Source organism: Coregonus clupeaformis, chromosome 5 (genome assembly GCF_020615455.1).
Source record: "Coregonus clupeaformis isolate EN_2021a chromosome 5, ASM2061545v1, whole genome shotgun sequence".
Taxonomy (NCBI): Eukaryota; Metazoa; Chordata; class Actinopteri; order Salmoniformes; family Salmonidae; genus Coregonus; species Coregonus clupeaformis.
In genome coordinates, this window is record NC_059196.1 from 22,443,031 (window position 1) to 22,458,900 (window position 15,870).

A 15,870-nucleotide genomic window follows, 5' to 3' on the forward strand; every position below is an offset into this window, starting at 1 on the left:
ACAATAATCACTTATGTTGCTCTAACCTGTTCCAGTGTGCAGTACATGGGCTATAGTTTAAGAAAGAGCGACACCTGTTGCGCCTGCAGTGGAGTGCGCATCTCTGGTCATTCCCTCGCGTAAAAGGCATCTCATTATTTTGTAATCCAATACTACCACCTTGTGGTTGAAATGCTTCTTCAGAACATTACCTAAAATAACCTACTTTTTATTTAGCGCTAACATGTGTCCCTTTGCCAATGCTACATCGAAGCTTATGAGCCCCACGTAATATCAGCGTTCATTGTTTACATTATATGACATTTTTGACTCTCTTGGCTCTTAAACAGAATTCTCTAATGTATTCCATGACATCCCTTTATCATTGATTTATTCGACTGATGAGGATCATGGTCGTGGTGGGTATGCTATAGCCTATTTATGGGAGTCACTTGGGGGTCACTGCACTGGCAGTCACTCAAAGTTTAGAAATAACTGACCGAGCCCTTAAATTATAGTATGGGTGTCCAGCTTGCAGCGTCCTGTGCTGTAGGCCTTTGCCGAGTTAATATTAGTTGCAGGGTTGTCAAACTGCAGCTATTTCAGAAGGGGGGGGAGTGTCGGTCTATTCTCATTGGATCCGTTTTATCCAAGAGTTTCTCATGAGGTACGAGTGGGAGGAGAATTTGAGGCAACGAGTAATATAAAAAACAATCCGCTTCTGTCCAGGAAAGACAAGTATAAATACCTCCGCTACTCCTAGTATTCAGTGGCGCTGCCGAGTGGTAGAACAGTATTTTAGCTCCGCTATAATAGCAATGAAGATCACACAATTCAACTAAAAATATCAGACATTCTCGACACAGACTGACTATACAGCAGTGGATTTTTGTTACATTATATTGCTGAACAATTATTTCAGTTAAGAGGTCGCTAAGACTAAAAATAGCAAATTGACTCAATATTTTCTACAGACTACAGACACTATCAATTGACGAGCCCAGCGGCGTTTGGGCTTGGTCCGGAATTTTGGTTGAAAGCTTGTCTTTGTTTTAATAACTTTTTGAGTGCAATTTCCATTGCAGAAGATGTGTTCAAAACGGTGTTTCGTTTTACTAGTCCTGTGCGTAATCGACAAATCACTTTCGAAATTGTTTGAATCCGAGGAAATTGTACCTGTCAGGATAAATGGAAGAAGCAGCCGTCGTTTTTCGAAGCGAAGTGAAGAACAGCCGAGGTTTAGACTCAGTGCCTTTGGCCGAGATTTCACTTTGAATTTAAGCCCGGATAACAGTTTCTTATCTCCTACACTGACAATTCAACGCATCAAAGCAAAAGATATCCACACTTTACGCAGCGCCTCAGGTGCCCAAGGGAGATACACTTCATCTGATGCTGAAACTGAAACTGACTTTCACAACTTGATAAACAAGACTGAGGAAATGGAAAGAGATTTGAGAAGCTGTTTTTACTCGGGGACTGTGGACTCCAACCAAGATTCTGTTGTTGCGGTCAGTATCTGTTATGGCATCCTTGGATCGTTTGTTACAGACGGGGATGAGTATTTAATTGAGCCCAAAGTGCTCGGCTCAGGGAGAAGGGAGAGGTCCACTGAACAGTTACATTTTATCAAAAGAAGGTCAGCCACAGAAGCACCAAATAACACTCAAACTGTCTTTGATCAACTGAGTGAGGAGAGTCGTGTAAAAGCAGACAAGGAAAGTTTTATGCATGAGGAAAAAGATCCTGAGAGACAATTACGAGGGAAACGCTTTGTATCAGCACCACGATTTATTGAAACGCTGGTGGTTGCAGACATGTCGATGACACATTTCTATGGAGATGAGATAAAGGTAGGATATATTCGATTATTCGATTAATATAGCCCATGCTGATTCATTTATTTGATTGCATTTAACAAAAATGAAAGTGCCATACTGTCACCAAATTCTGTATTGATAATTTACAACACTGGAATTGTAATGACACTTGTGTTGTGCACAAAAACTGGTTGAATCAAAGTTGTTTCCACATAATGTAAACCAAAAAAATCAATGTGATGACTTTGAATCAACGTGGAAAACTGATTAGATTAGCAAAAAGTCGATGTAAGGGCATTTCCTTTTTTTCCCCCACCCAACTTTTAACCTACAGTGCCAGTCAAAAGTTTGGACAAACTACTCATTCAAGGGTTTTCTTTATTTTTACTATTTTCTACATTGTAGAATAATAGTGAAGACTTCAAAACTATGAAATAACACAGATGGAATGATGTAGTAACCAAAAAAGTGTTAAACAAATCAAAATATTTTAGTTTTTAGATTCTTCAAAGTAACCACCCTTTGCCTTGATGACAGCTTTGCACACTCTTGGCATTCTCTCATCCAGCTTCACCTGTTGGCTGCTTTTCCTTCACTCTGCGGTCAACTCATCCCAAACCATCTCAATTGGGTTGAGGTCGGGTGATTGTGGAGGCCAGGTCATCTGATGCAGCACTCCATCACTCTCCTTCTTGGTCAAATAGCCCTTACACAGCCTGGAGGTGTGTTGGGTCATTGTCCTTTTGAAAAACAAATGATAGTCCCACTAAGCGCAAACCAGATGGGAATGCTGTGGTAGCCATGCTGGTTAAGTGTGCCTTGAATTCTAAATAAATCACAGACAGTGTCACCAGCAAAGCACCCCCACAACATCACACACCCTCCTCCATGCTTCACGGTGGGAACCACACATGTGGAGATCATCCGTTCACCTATTATGCGTCTCACAAAGACACAGCAGTTGGAAACAAAAATCTCAAATTTGGACTCATCAGACAGATTAAAGGACAGATTTCCACCAATCTAATGTCCATTGCTCGTGTTTCTTGGCCCAAGCAAGTCTCTTATTCTTATTGGTGTCCTTTAGTGGTTTCTTTGCAGCAATTCGACCATGAAGGCCTGATTCACGCAGTCTCCTCTGAACAGTTGATGTTGAGATGTGTCTGTTACTTGAACTCTGTGAAGCATTTATTTGGGCTGCAATTTCTGAGCCTGGTAACTCGAATGAATTTATCCTCTGCAGCAGAGGTAACTCTGGGTCTTCCTTTCTTGTGGCGGTCCTCATGAGAGCCAGTTTCATCATAGCACTTGATGATTTTTGCGACTGCACTTGAAGAAACTTTCACAGTTCTTGAAATTTGCCGGATTGACTGACCTTCATGTCTTAAAGTAATGATGGACGGTTGTTTCTCTTTGCTTATTTGAGCTGTTCTTGCCATAATATGGACTTGCTCTTTTACCAAATAGGTCTAGCTTCTGTATACCCCCCTACCTTGTCACAACACAACTGATTGGTTCAAACGCATTAAGAAGGAAATACATTTCACAAATTAACTTTTAACAAGGCACACCTGTTAATTGAAATGCATTCCATGTGACTACCTTATGAAGCTGGTTGAGAGAATGCCAAGAGTGTGCAAAGCTGTCATCAAGGCAAAGGGTGGCTACTTTGAGGAATCTCAAATATAAAATATATTTTGATTTGTTTAACACTTTTTTTGGTTACTACATGATTCCATATGTGTTATTTCATAGTTTTGATGTCTTCACTATTATTGTACAATGTAGAAAATAGTAAAAATAAAGAAAAACCCTGGAATGAGTAGGTGTCCAAACCTTTGACTGGTACTGTAAATCCAATGACATGGTGACATTTGTTGTTGATTTCACATTGAATTCACTGTTGGTTGACAACTCAACCAAATGTAAATCAAAACTAGACGTTGAACAGACATCGGTGCCCAGTGGGACGTCTTCTAAACAGGCTAGTTCAAGGTTGAAATTCAATCCAACAACCAATGCGGAAACACCCACAGCCAAAATGCTTTAAAGAAAAACGAATTTCTGTTTCAATTGAAAATAATTATAGCCTATATTTTGGGTGCAGGAACAATGTTTCTGCTCTGCTCTGTTATGCAAGACTAGGCTCTCCACACTTGCTGTTTATCTGATATGCATGGCGTAAACTAAGTTGGAGTAATGAGATCATTTAAAAAGTAAGAGGTCATAGTGAGTAATGATGGGATTGGGAAACCTCTGATAAGGTCAGGCAGGAGAATTATGCTTTGGCAGTAATTTCGTTCCACATTCCTTATGACTTGCTACTAGCATCATCACCATTAAACAATGTTGGGGTCATCCAAATGATAAAGAGCATGTGAGAATTAGACATTTTTAAAGATACTTCCTTATATATATATATATATTCCGCAGAGCGACTCCTCCGGTATATGTATATGTATATGTATATGTGTGTGTGTGTTTAATTCCAGTCTGGCTGTTATTTCACTCACTTAGTTTTAGGATTTTAGCCCAAATCATCACCACCAGTGTTGCCTTGTAAGCCTCCCTAATATCTAACTGCCTGTTGTCCTCCCTTGCTCCAGCACTATATCCTTACCTTGGTCTCTGTGGCTGCCCAGCTTTACAAACATCCCAGTATCAAGAACTCTGTCCACATGGTGGTGGTGAAAATGGTGGTGGTGGAAGACGAGGAGGTTGGACCGTCACTCTCCAATAACGGAGGAGTCGCTCTGCGGAATTTCTGTGCCTGGCAACAGCAGTTCAACCCGGCCAGCCAGAGGCATCCTGAGCACTATGACACTGCTCTACTTTTCACCCGAGAGGTGAGCACTGTCTGCCCCATATGTATACTGTTACAATGTCACAGGATCTCCCCAACCCCGTATTCCATAACCATATTACCGTATGGTTTGGAGAGTTAATGAAATAATGTAAGCAAACAGTGATATATTTGATTATGTATCCTCTAATGAAATACAATTGCCTGTGTCAATGAATCAGATCGGATGAGCTTTGAAACCTATAGGGCTAAAGGGCTCTCCTATGAGCTATTTTTAGAATGGTTACAAATCAGCCTTGAGTGACGATGACATCCCTTAAAATGGCCAGGGTATGGGTGTAATGTTGCTGCCCTGAATTTGACCTGCCAAAGAATGTGTGCCACATGCCTCGCCATAAGATAAACCAAAAACTTGAAACTTAAATTGGAAGTAGTTTGCACATGCGGTCTCCAGTGAGTGATGCTTCTGCAAAACAAGGTGTACACATGCTGAGTTGAATTCAGCATGTCGCTCTAAGTCCAGATGTCCTTTGAATCATGTACAGTTATGTCTTGTGGTTTGGGTCATAGGCCCCAGGAAACATTTATCTCAGTCACAGAGAGCCAGCCTGACATGTGAAGGGAAAATGTTGAGGCATGTTGTTGAAATATATCTCTGATACCACACCATTAATTTCCCCACATCATAGATCTGCTTCTGTCTGCCAGGAATATTTATTTGCTTCATTTTATGATGGAAACATTGACAAACAAGTTTTTTTGGCATAAGCTCTCTAATGAAAATAGAAAAAAAACAACCAGGGACAAATAGAAACGCTGTCTAAAGATTCACTGTTTGAAACCGCTGCTGTCTGTCTTCCAGGATATTTGTGGACATCAGAGTTGTGACACCCTAGGGGTTGCTGATGTGGGAACCATGTGTGATCCAAAAAGGAGTTGCTCTGTCATTGAGGACAATGGACTTCAAGCAGCCTTCACTGCTGCCCATGAACTTGGTATGACTTGTGCATTAAAAAAAATCAACTTTCTCAAACTTCTATATTGACCATGTATAAAGATACTATAGGTCTACATACATTTTGCCTCTTGTCAAAAATGGTCCGCTAAATGCACAGACATATTGTCCACAAATAACTTCATTTGGACAGAAAGGGGCACACCCATGAGCCGAAAGCTTATGCAAAAGTTTGTTAGCCTACAACTAATAATTGTGTGGTTTAATGAGATAAGAACTTGATATGAACCATACAGTCAACCCCCAAGCCTAATGTAGATGTAAACTATTAGTAACTTTACTTCCATAGCGTACCTTAAATAGCTTTAATTTAATTTGAAGGGGTTTTCAGGATCCCTCTTTCGTCCCATGATCGGTACTGAATACTGATACAGTATTGTTCTCCTTTAGGCCATGTGCTGAGTATGCCACACGACGACTCCAAGAATTGCGAGAGGATGTTTGGGAATCTAGGCGGCCATCACATGATGGCCCCTCTGTTCGTTCACCTCAACAAGACTTTCCCCTGGTCCCCTTGCAGTGCTCTCTACATCACAGAGTTCTTTGACAATGGACACGGTATGTCATGCTGATAAACAACACTGACAACTCTGATATAGGCAAATAAAACTTATTTGGTAACACTTTCTATGAGGAAAGTGTTAGAAAGTGTTTATCTTTATTGAAAGTTTTTAATTGATTTGATATTACAATAACTTTTTTTTTTACAACTATTGTACTTGTTTTATTCTACTGCAATATCTGAATACTGTATGTTGAGGTCAGAAGGCTGGACGTGAATGAAAAATTAAACTCAGCAGTTGCTGGTAGCGCCATTTTTACTAGAGCCTTCTAGGTCTGTGTTTACTAGAGCCTTCTAGGTCTGTGTTTACTAGAGCATTCTAGGTCTGTGTTTACTAGAGCATTCTAGGTCTGTGTTTACTAGAGCATTCTAGGTCTGTTTTTACTAGTGCCTTCTAGGTCTGTTTTTGCTAGAGCCTTCTAGGTTAAATCACTCTGTTATGAGGGCCCAGTTTTCAATTCTGTATTTTCTTTTACAATGTCTACCCGCTTAAACAAATTATGGCCTCTGAAAATGACAATAAATACGCCAGGAGAAGTTACTTATTGTAAGACATTATAAAGGCTCATAATGCTTATAACATGTTATAAAGCATTATACATGCAGGCTTCACAAGTGTTCACAATGTTACCTCCACCTGTAGTTTCTCACCTCAGGTTTGCTTATATGCAAAAGACTCTCTGCAGTTGCATTCGGAAAGTATTCAGACCCCTTCCCTTTTTCCATATTTTGTTACGTTACAGCCTTATTCTAAAATGGTTTCAAATTTTTTAAATCCTCATCAATCTACACACAATACCCCATAATGGAAAAGTGAAAACAGGTTTTTAGAAATGTTTGCAAATGTATGAAAAATAAAAAACAGATACCTTATTTACATAATTATTCAGACCCTTTGCTATGAGACTTGAAATTGAGCTCAGGTGCATCCTGTTTCCATTGATCATCCTTGACGTTTCTACAACTTGATTGGAGTCCACCTGTGGTAAATTCAATTGATTGGACATGATTTGGAAAGGCACAAACCTGTCTATATAAGATCCCACAGTTGACCGTGCATGTCAGAGCAAAAACCAAGCCATGAGGTCGAAGGAATTGCACGTAGAGCTCCGAGACAGGATTTTGTCGAGGCACAGATCTGGGGAAGGGTACCAAAACATTTCTACAGCATTGAAGGTCCCCAAGAACACAGTGGCCTCCATCATTCTTAAATGGAAGAAGTTTGGAACCACCAAGACTCTTCCTAAAGCTGGCCGCCCGGCCAAACTGAGCAATCGGGGGAGAAGGGCCTTGGTCAGGGAGGTGACCAAGAACCCAATGGTTACTCTGACAGAGCTCCAGAGTTCCTCTGTGGAGATTGGAGAACCTTCCAGAAGGACAAACATCTCTGCAGCACTCCACCAATCAGGCCTTTATGGTAGTGGCCAGACGGAAGTCACTCCTCAGTAAAAGGCACATGACAGCCCGCTTGGAGAATGCCAAAAGGCACCTAAAGACTCTCAGACCATGAGAAACAAGATTCTCTGGTCTGATGAAACCAAGATTGAACTCTTTGGCCTGAACGCCAAGAGTCACTTCTGGAGGAAACTTTGCACCATCCCTATGGTGAAGCATGGTGGTGGCAGCATCACGCTGTGGGGATGTTTTTCAGCGGGAAAGATGAACGGAGCAAAGTACAGAGAGATCCTTGATGAAAACCTGCTCAGGACCTCAGACTGGGGTGAAGGTTCACCTTCCGACAGGACAACGACCCTAAGCACACAGCCAAGACAACGCAAGAGTGGCTTTGGGACAAGTCTCTGAATGTCGTTGAGTGCCCAGCCAGAGCCCGTACTTGAACCCGATCTAACATCTCTGGAGAGATCTGAAAATAGCTGTGCAGCGACGCTCCCCATCCAACCTGACAGAGCTTGAGAGGATCTGCAGAGAAGAATGGAAGAAACTCCCCAAATACAGGTGTGCCAAGCTTGTAGCGTCATACCCAAGAAGACCAGAGGCTGTAATCGCTGCCAAAGGTGCTTCAACAAAGTACTGAGTAAAGGGTCTGAATACTTATATAAATGTGATATTTCAGTTTATTTAAATTTTTAATACATTTGCAGAAATGTCTAAAAACCAGTTTTTGCTTTGTCATTATGGGGTATTGTGTAATAGATTGATGAGAAAACCCCCCACATTTTAATCAATTTTAGAATAAAGCTGTAACGTAACGAAATGTGGAAAAGGTCAAGGGGTCTGAATACTTTCCGAATGCACTGTACATTGGAGACATCCTAGGGAAATTAGAGATTGGCTGCCAGATTTTGTGCTATACTACTTATAGCTGAAATTGGGCGTGAATGGCAATGTGTTTGTTATTTGAAGAGATTAATATTATTTTGTAACATTTAATCAAGACCTTCCTTTCCTCTGAGTCACACATACAGAGATGGTTTCAGTTCTCACGAGCATAAAGTAACAGCTGTTACAAGCAAATGTTCTTTATCAGTTAGTCAGTGATTCCAAAGAGAACGTATGTGGCTAAGAATGTGGTCTGATCACTGGGTCAAGAACAACATCACACTAAAGCTCATTGAACATTTCTCCAAATAGGAGATCATGGGTTTGCGAAGCTTCACAAGCTGTCCATAATGTGATTGTGTGAAGACTCCAACAAAGTCAGCTTCTGTCACAGTCACTGTCAAATCTCCACATTATACAACCTTTAGATTTAAAAAAACAGAACTCTTGTGTGTTGAATCACAGGGGACTGCCTCTTGGATCCACCGGAGAGCATCTTACCGTTACCCAGTGAACTCCCAGGCACCACATACAGCCTCGACCACCAGTGCCAGCAGATGTTTGGGGAGGAGTTTGTGCACTGCCCCAACACCTCTGACAGTGACGTCTGCAGCCAGCTGTGGTGCAGGGAGGAAGGAAAGCCCCACTGCACTACCAAAAACGGCAGCCTCCACTGGGCGGATGGCACCACATGCGCCACCAAAAGGAGCTGTCTGCACGGTGCATGCATGGCAGACCACGAGGTCATGCAGCCAAAGGTAAGCCCAAGTTTTTCTCAGAAAAGGGGAGGAAAGAATTATCCCATATTTGGTCTTGTAATATTGCATATTGACACAAACTCTGTCTCAGAATGCCTTGTTAGTTACTATACTGTATGTGTATTCATTTATCTGTGATAGAGTATTTCCTTCCTGCGTTGTAAGGAAGACCGTCCTTTTGAGAGTACAAGCTCTTTAGCATGTGTCAATAAACTCTATTTATAAATTGACATGCTGGCAGTTAATATACTTTTTGCTCACCCACTAATAAAAGCATTGTGAATGCACACATGCGCACAAACACACAGTTCACTTTAGTCTTGCCAAGTGCACCATGGGTTCTGCAAGTGGTGAAATGTAGGGCAGGAATGTGGGAGACATTAGACGCGTGCCACACTGACAGACACATGGCATGCCAAGAGACGCTGAAGCCTCAGCCTAGACTGTGGTTGAGCTGGACGGCTCATGTTATCATGGCACTCAGTACTCACTCTGTTTCGTTTTGGCATTACTACAGGTGGTTGAGGATGGCGGCTGGGGCGCGTGGGGACCATGGCAACAGTGCTCCAGGACATGTGGAGGGGGTGTGGAGTTCTCCTACAGGGAGTGCACAGATCCCGTGCCCCAGAACGGCGGCAAGTATTGCGAGGGCCAGAGAGTCCAGTACCAGTCCTGCAACACCCAGGCGTGTGAGGATAATGATGGTAAGCCATATTTTGTCTAGGTACTTGCACTACAGAATTTCACTATTTTTTATGTAATGGTGAGTTATAGTGATGTTTTTAACCTAGATGTTTTTATTTTATATCTCTGCTTTGATATTAGTTTGATGGATAATTTGCTTTGTCATTTTCTCCAACCTCAGGGAAGAGTTTTAGAGAGGAGCAGTGTGAGAAGTACAACAGCTTCAACTATCTGGATATTCTTGGGAACATGAAGCAATGGATTCCAAAGTACACTGGTGTGTCGCCCCGGGACAGGTGTAAACTCTTCTGCCGGGCTAAAGGCAGCAGTGAATTCAAAGTCTTTGAAGCCAAGGTACGTTCACTAAAAATCATCTGTAGAATGTTGGCCACTGTAAATAAATATTTTACAGCTTGCCTTCACTGTTTGGTGAATCACAGTGTTAAGTAAATTGAGACCTCAGGTTTGCATTTGTGCTCCATAGGTTGTCGATGGCACCACATGTGGTCCCGACACTACGTCTGTCTGTGTACAAGGCCAATGTGTCAAGGCGGGCTGTGACCAAGAGATCGGCTCCAACAAGAGGCTTGACAAGTGTGGCTTGTGTGGTGGGAATGGCCTCAGTTGCAGGAAGATCACTGGTTCATACAACAAAGCCATGTGAGTATACCTAAATATTCCAACTACAATTATGCTAATAAGCATGTATGACCCTAATATAATGTCTTAGCTATTATCATCTTATTATGATCCAGACTAAATAACAGTCATATTTAGACAGTATTATTGGTTGATTGTCTTTTGTGCTGCCGATGTGATTACAGCTGTAATGAGACATTTGCTTTTTTCTTTCAGTTACGGATATAGCGACATTGTGACCATTCCTGTCGGGGCTACCAATATTGACATCAAACAGCGCAGCCATAGAAACATCAAACACGATGGAAACTACCTGGCGATCAAGCAAGAGAGCGGTGGCTACATACTGAATGGTAACTTCTCTGTGTCCACAGTGGAGCAGGATATCCCTGTTCTTGGGGCTGTGCTGAAGTACAGTGGCTCGTCCACCACCTTGGAGAGAATCCAGAGCTTCAGACAACTGAGGGAGGCTGTCACCATCCAGTTGCTGGCCACTGCTGGGGAGGAATCTCCACCCAAGGTCAAATACACATTCTTTATCCCCAAAGATGTGTCTTTCACTAAATCCAAAGAGAGAAAGGCTTCGTTGCATATGATCCAGGCTTTCGGTGTGCCCCAGTGGCGTTTGGGCGAATGGTCAGAGTGCTCCAAGAGTTGCGGCTCTGGGTGGTCCCGAAGGAACGTCGAATGCAGAGACAATGCTGGTTTCCATTCCAATACCTGCGATAAGGACCTGAAACCGACCGATATCAGACCCTGTGCTGATCTGCCGTGCCCCATCTGGCAAATGGGGCCTTGGTCGTCCTGTTCACGAACTTGTGGCCAGGGGGAACGCCGACGCAGTGTTGTCTGTATAGACTACACCGGCAAGACTGTCGAGTCGGAGATGTGTGACGCCAACAAGCAACCTGCGCCAGTGTCGGGAGAGTGTGTTTACCAAGAGTGCTAGCGAGGAGACATGAAGATAGAGAAAACTTTGGTAGGGGTAGTGTAGTAGACCCTTAACCACTCTGACCCGACCGTGCTTTAGAGAAAAGCAGGGAAACCCTAGAGTACACTAACTAACCCGGACAAGTCACAGGGCACTGGCCTGTGACTTGATGTTTTAACAACCACTAGAGAAGTTTGAACCAATAGAGATCTACCTCAGGATGTACATGTGTTGTTTTGTTAAAATAGACAAAGGTACTGTGTGCGAATTATTATTCTCTCCTAAAAGCTATTACTTTGCATAAAACCTACTGACAAACACCATTGCGGTTAAATATACCTCAATTTTCCAGCATATAACCCATAACTATACAGTCAGAGACTCGGAGCCAATAAATGAACTGGGCTAATAAAGTTAGTCTAAAGGCATACTATTCCTACCATAACATGTGACATTATTATTGCAAGACAACGACTTACAGTGCTCATTATTTTGAGTAAAAGGGGTTTGTGTAAAACATTTGTTTAGGTACACAAGATGGAACATTTTGTAAAATACCTTGCTTGTGGATACCTTGCTTGTGGTTTGCTATTTTGTTTCATTTTCTTGGAAAAAAACATATTTTCTAAATGTGAGATTGTGTTTACTGCCTGTAAAAAACTTATGTTGAAAAATCTATCTGCTATCTTATTGATTCATGATTTGTGGTACTGATACGCTTACAGATGAAAATGTAAATTCACCCATAATCATTCAAATGATACCGGTGATTAGGTCTGCCATTGACTAATCTCTCATGGACAGACTACGTAATATAATCTGACGCAATTACGCAAGATTTTAGTTCTGTGCTTCCGAGATTAGACATTGACAGACACTAAATAGAAGAATATACTTTGTAACAAAAAAACAACCAGCATAGTTAGTAGTAAGAATGAACCAGACATTTTAGTGTTCATAAAAAAAAAATTACATTAGAGTTTGAGTTTACACTTTCTTTGTGTAAAATTTAGTTTAGCAAAGACAATGGTCAGGAATCTGATCGGAGGCAAATCAGTGTAACGGGACTTTTTCTCTGTTCTGTACATATTTGTAGTATTTTAAAGGAATTCTATGGCTACAGAGAATTGGAAGTACAACCAAATTCATGATAAACACATGATGTGTGAAATGGTATCTTATGGTGCATCAAAAATATTATCTATTTGTATAATTTGCATAAAGAACAACTCCTTTGTTTGTAATAATTTCATAGTTGTGTTTAAAATGTTATTATTCATAATGCGAAGAATGCTCTGTTTGTCAGATGTCTGTATGTATAAGTTTGATTTCTCATTCTAGTTTTGTATGTCATAAAACAAAAAAGGCAAAATATGATATACCTTCAGTGAAGGACCATACTATATTATTATTATCATTATTATTATTATTATTATTATTATTATTATTATTATTGTAGCTTCCTTTTTAAAGCTATTTATTTTTGTAAAGTTTTTACCTTGGGCATGAAATTATAACATTTTCAGATGCTGCTGTCTTTGAGATTTATGTCTACAATAAAATGATAAAATACATCACATTTTACTAAATGCTGTAAGCATTGAGTTGTCTCTTTATTTTTTACCCGTTTGGAAGGTTAAAGACCCACTTTAGCTATGTTTGGCCTACAACAGGCCTGCTTCTCCTTCCACTGCAGTCTGCTGGTTAAACACAGAGAATCAAAATACAAACTACAGACATTGAACAATCTTCCCAGTAGATGGACATACACATCAGACAATGAAAGTACGTTTTAAATTATCCTTGGTCCATATTTTCTGTTCTTCTGACTAGCATTTATGGGCTTATTGTATTACATGAAAACATCTTGATCAGTTAGCTTTCAGAGGTACCGTAGCCAATATGAAAGGAGCTTTTTGACAGCATGATCCTCATCCAAACAGAAGAATTCAGAGGCTAACGGACTATACCCAGTATCATCCAATAGAATGGTCCAGAACTGTGTCTGCAGACTCTTGACCACAGTATAACAATAACATATTCAGAGAGGAACCTGCAGCTATGCCTGCAGAAATTATAGCTAATTGCTTTGGATACATGACAAATCAAATTCAAAAAGATTTTCCATTGTCATTTCCACACAACATTTTTTGGGCAGAGCTCATGGATTCTGCTCATGGATTCTTAGGGCAATTCAATGCGATGCTAAGAGGCTTCCCACTGGGCACACACTGGTTGAATCAACATTGTTTCTACGTAATTTCAATGAAATTACATTGAACCAATGTGAAATAGACGTTGAATTGATGTTTGTGCCCAGTGGGTTGGCTACATAATATGATAGGGTAAGAAAGGTAGTGTTACTAGTGGCCTAATAGGCTACAAAGCAACCTTGTCAACGGGTTTGGACCTCTTGGTGTTATGGTTAAGGTGTTCAAGTCCCAGTTGGGCTACTGGTTAAGGGCCTTACACGCAGGGAGCTGCAAACCCTGTTGAAGCCATCTACAGTTTATGAAAAATCTTGAAAACTGTAACAGGCCAATGTGGAGAGTGAGAGTGAGCTGTAACAGGGGCTCGATCCATGGATCCTGCAATGCAAAGGTGCAAACACTACTCCCTGCGCCACAAAAGCCTGGGCCTCCCCTCATGAAAAAGTACTACTGAATTACTACACAAAACCTATTTGTGCAGTAGTGACTATGTAGAGACTTGTAGGAATTGTGTAGTGAATGTGTAATTTATGCACTACGCAAGATACACAAGTACAGTTATGGAGTGTTCAGTAGGAAAACAGTAGTGTTTCCAGTAGTAACCAGGTAGAGGTTTTTACTACTTGATGTTGGTAGTAAATAAGTACCATATTTTCCGCACTATAAGGCGCACTTAAAAGCCTTTAATTTTCTCAAAAAACGACAGTGCGCCTTATAATCCGGAGCGCCTTATATATGGATCAATTGGTTAATTGGTTGATCCATACTGGTTGTACACGGCGCTCAAGGTGCTCTGTCAAAATGTTTCAGTATGAAAAACCAATAAAAACAATTTAATAATAATGAAATGTTTCAGTACGACTGGTAAACTACAAAGCCGCACCACTTGCAGCATTACGGTAGCCAGTACACACCGGTATTGTGCTTACTCACAGTCCCACACCACTTGTGTGTGTATAAAGACCCCAAAATGGCACCTTTCAAGAGACACGCTTACGACGCAGAGTTCAAGCTCAAGGCTGTCGGTCATGCAGTAGAATATGGGAATAGAGCAGCAGCGAGAGAATTCAACATTAATGAATCAATGGTACGGAAGTGGAGGAAGCAAGAAGATGACCTGCGCCAAGTAAAGAAGACTAAACAGAGTTTCCGCGGGAACAAAGCGAGATGGCCACAGTTAGAGGACAAACTCGAACAGTGGGTTGTTCAAATCAAATCAAATCAAATCAAATTTTATTGGTCACATGCGCCGAATACAACAGGTGCAGACATTACAGTGAAATGCTTACTTACAGCCCTTAACCAACAGTGCATTTATTTTAAACAAAAAAGTAAGAATAAAACAACAACAAAAAAGTGTTGAGAAAAAAAGAGCAGAAGTAAAAATAAAGTGACAGTAGGGAGGCTATATATACAATAGAATAAAGTGACAGTAGGGAGGCTATATATACAGGGGGGTACCGTTGCATAGTCAATGTGCGGGGGCACCGGCTAGTTGAGGTAGTTGAGGTAATATGTACATGTGGGTAGAGTTAAAGTGACTATGCATAAATACTTAACAGAGTAGCAGCAGCGTAAAAAGTATGGGGGGGGGGGGCAGTGCAAATAGTCCGGGTAGCCATGATTAGCTGTTCAGGAGTCTTATGGCTTGGGGGTAGAAGCTGTTGAGAAGTCTTTTGGACCTAGACTTGGCACTCCGGTACCGCTTGCCCGTGCGGTAGCAGAGAGAACAGTCTATGACTAGGGTGACTGGAGTCTTTGACAATTTTGAGGGCCTTCCTCTGACACCGCCTGGTATAGAGGTCCTGGATGACAGGGAGCTTTGCCCCTGTGATGTACTGGGCCGTACGCACTACCCTCTGTAGTGCCTTGCGGTCAGAGGCCAAGCAGTTGCCATACCAGGCGGTGATGCAACCAGTCAGGATGCTCTCGATGGTGCAGCTGTAGAATTTTTTGAGGATCTGAGGACCCATGCCAAATCTTTTAGTCTCCTGAGGGGGAATAGGCTTTGTCGTGCCCTCTTCACGACTGTCTTGGTGTGTTTGGACCATGATAGTTCGTTGGTGATGTGGACACCAAGGAACTTGAAGCTCTCAACCCCTTCCACTACAGCCCCGTCGATGAGAATGGGGGCGTGCTCAGTCCTCTTTTTTTCCTGTAGTCCACAATCATCTCCTTTGTCTTGGTCA

General features: G+C 41.5%; 1 protein-coding gene across 2 annotated transcripts; it reads left to right on the forward strand.

Moving 5' to 3' along the window:
* The first annotated feature begins 733 nt into the window (after window positions 1–733).
* On the forward strand, window positions 734–13,021 carry LOC121565126 (A disintegrin and metalloproteinase with thrombospondin motifs 8). 2 transcript variants are annotated; one of them, XM_041875996.1, is made up of 9 exons: window positions 734–1,832; window positions 4,406–4,645; window positions 5,465–5,597; window positions 6,008–6,175; window positions 8,925–9,217; window positions 9,735–9,921; window positions 10,083–10,255; window positions 10,386–10,561; window positions 10,757–13,021. In XM_041875996.1, the coding sequence occupies exons 1-9, from the start codon at window positions 1,068–1,070 to the stop codon at window positions 11,487–11,489; spliced, it is 2,868 nt and encodes a 955-aa protein (XP_041731930.1). In that variant the 5' UTR covers window positions 734–1,067; the 3' UTR covers window positions 11,490–13,021. The 2 variants fall into 2 exon arrangements, with proteins under 2 accessions (XP_041731930.1, XP_041731935.1); XM_041876001.1 differs by having other exon boundaries at window positions 734–1,490.
* The last annotated feature ends 2,849 nt before the right edge of the window (window positions 13,022–15,870 follow it).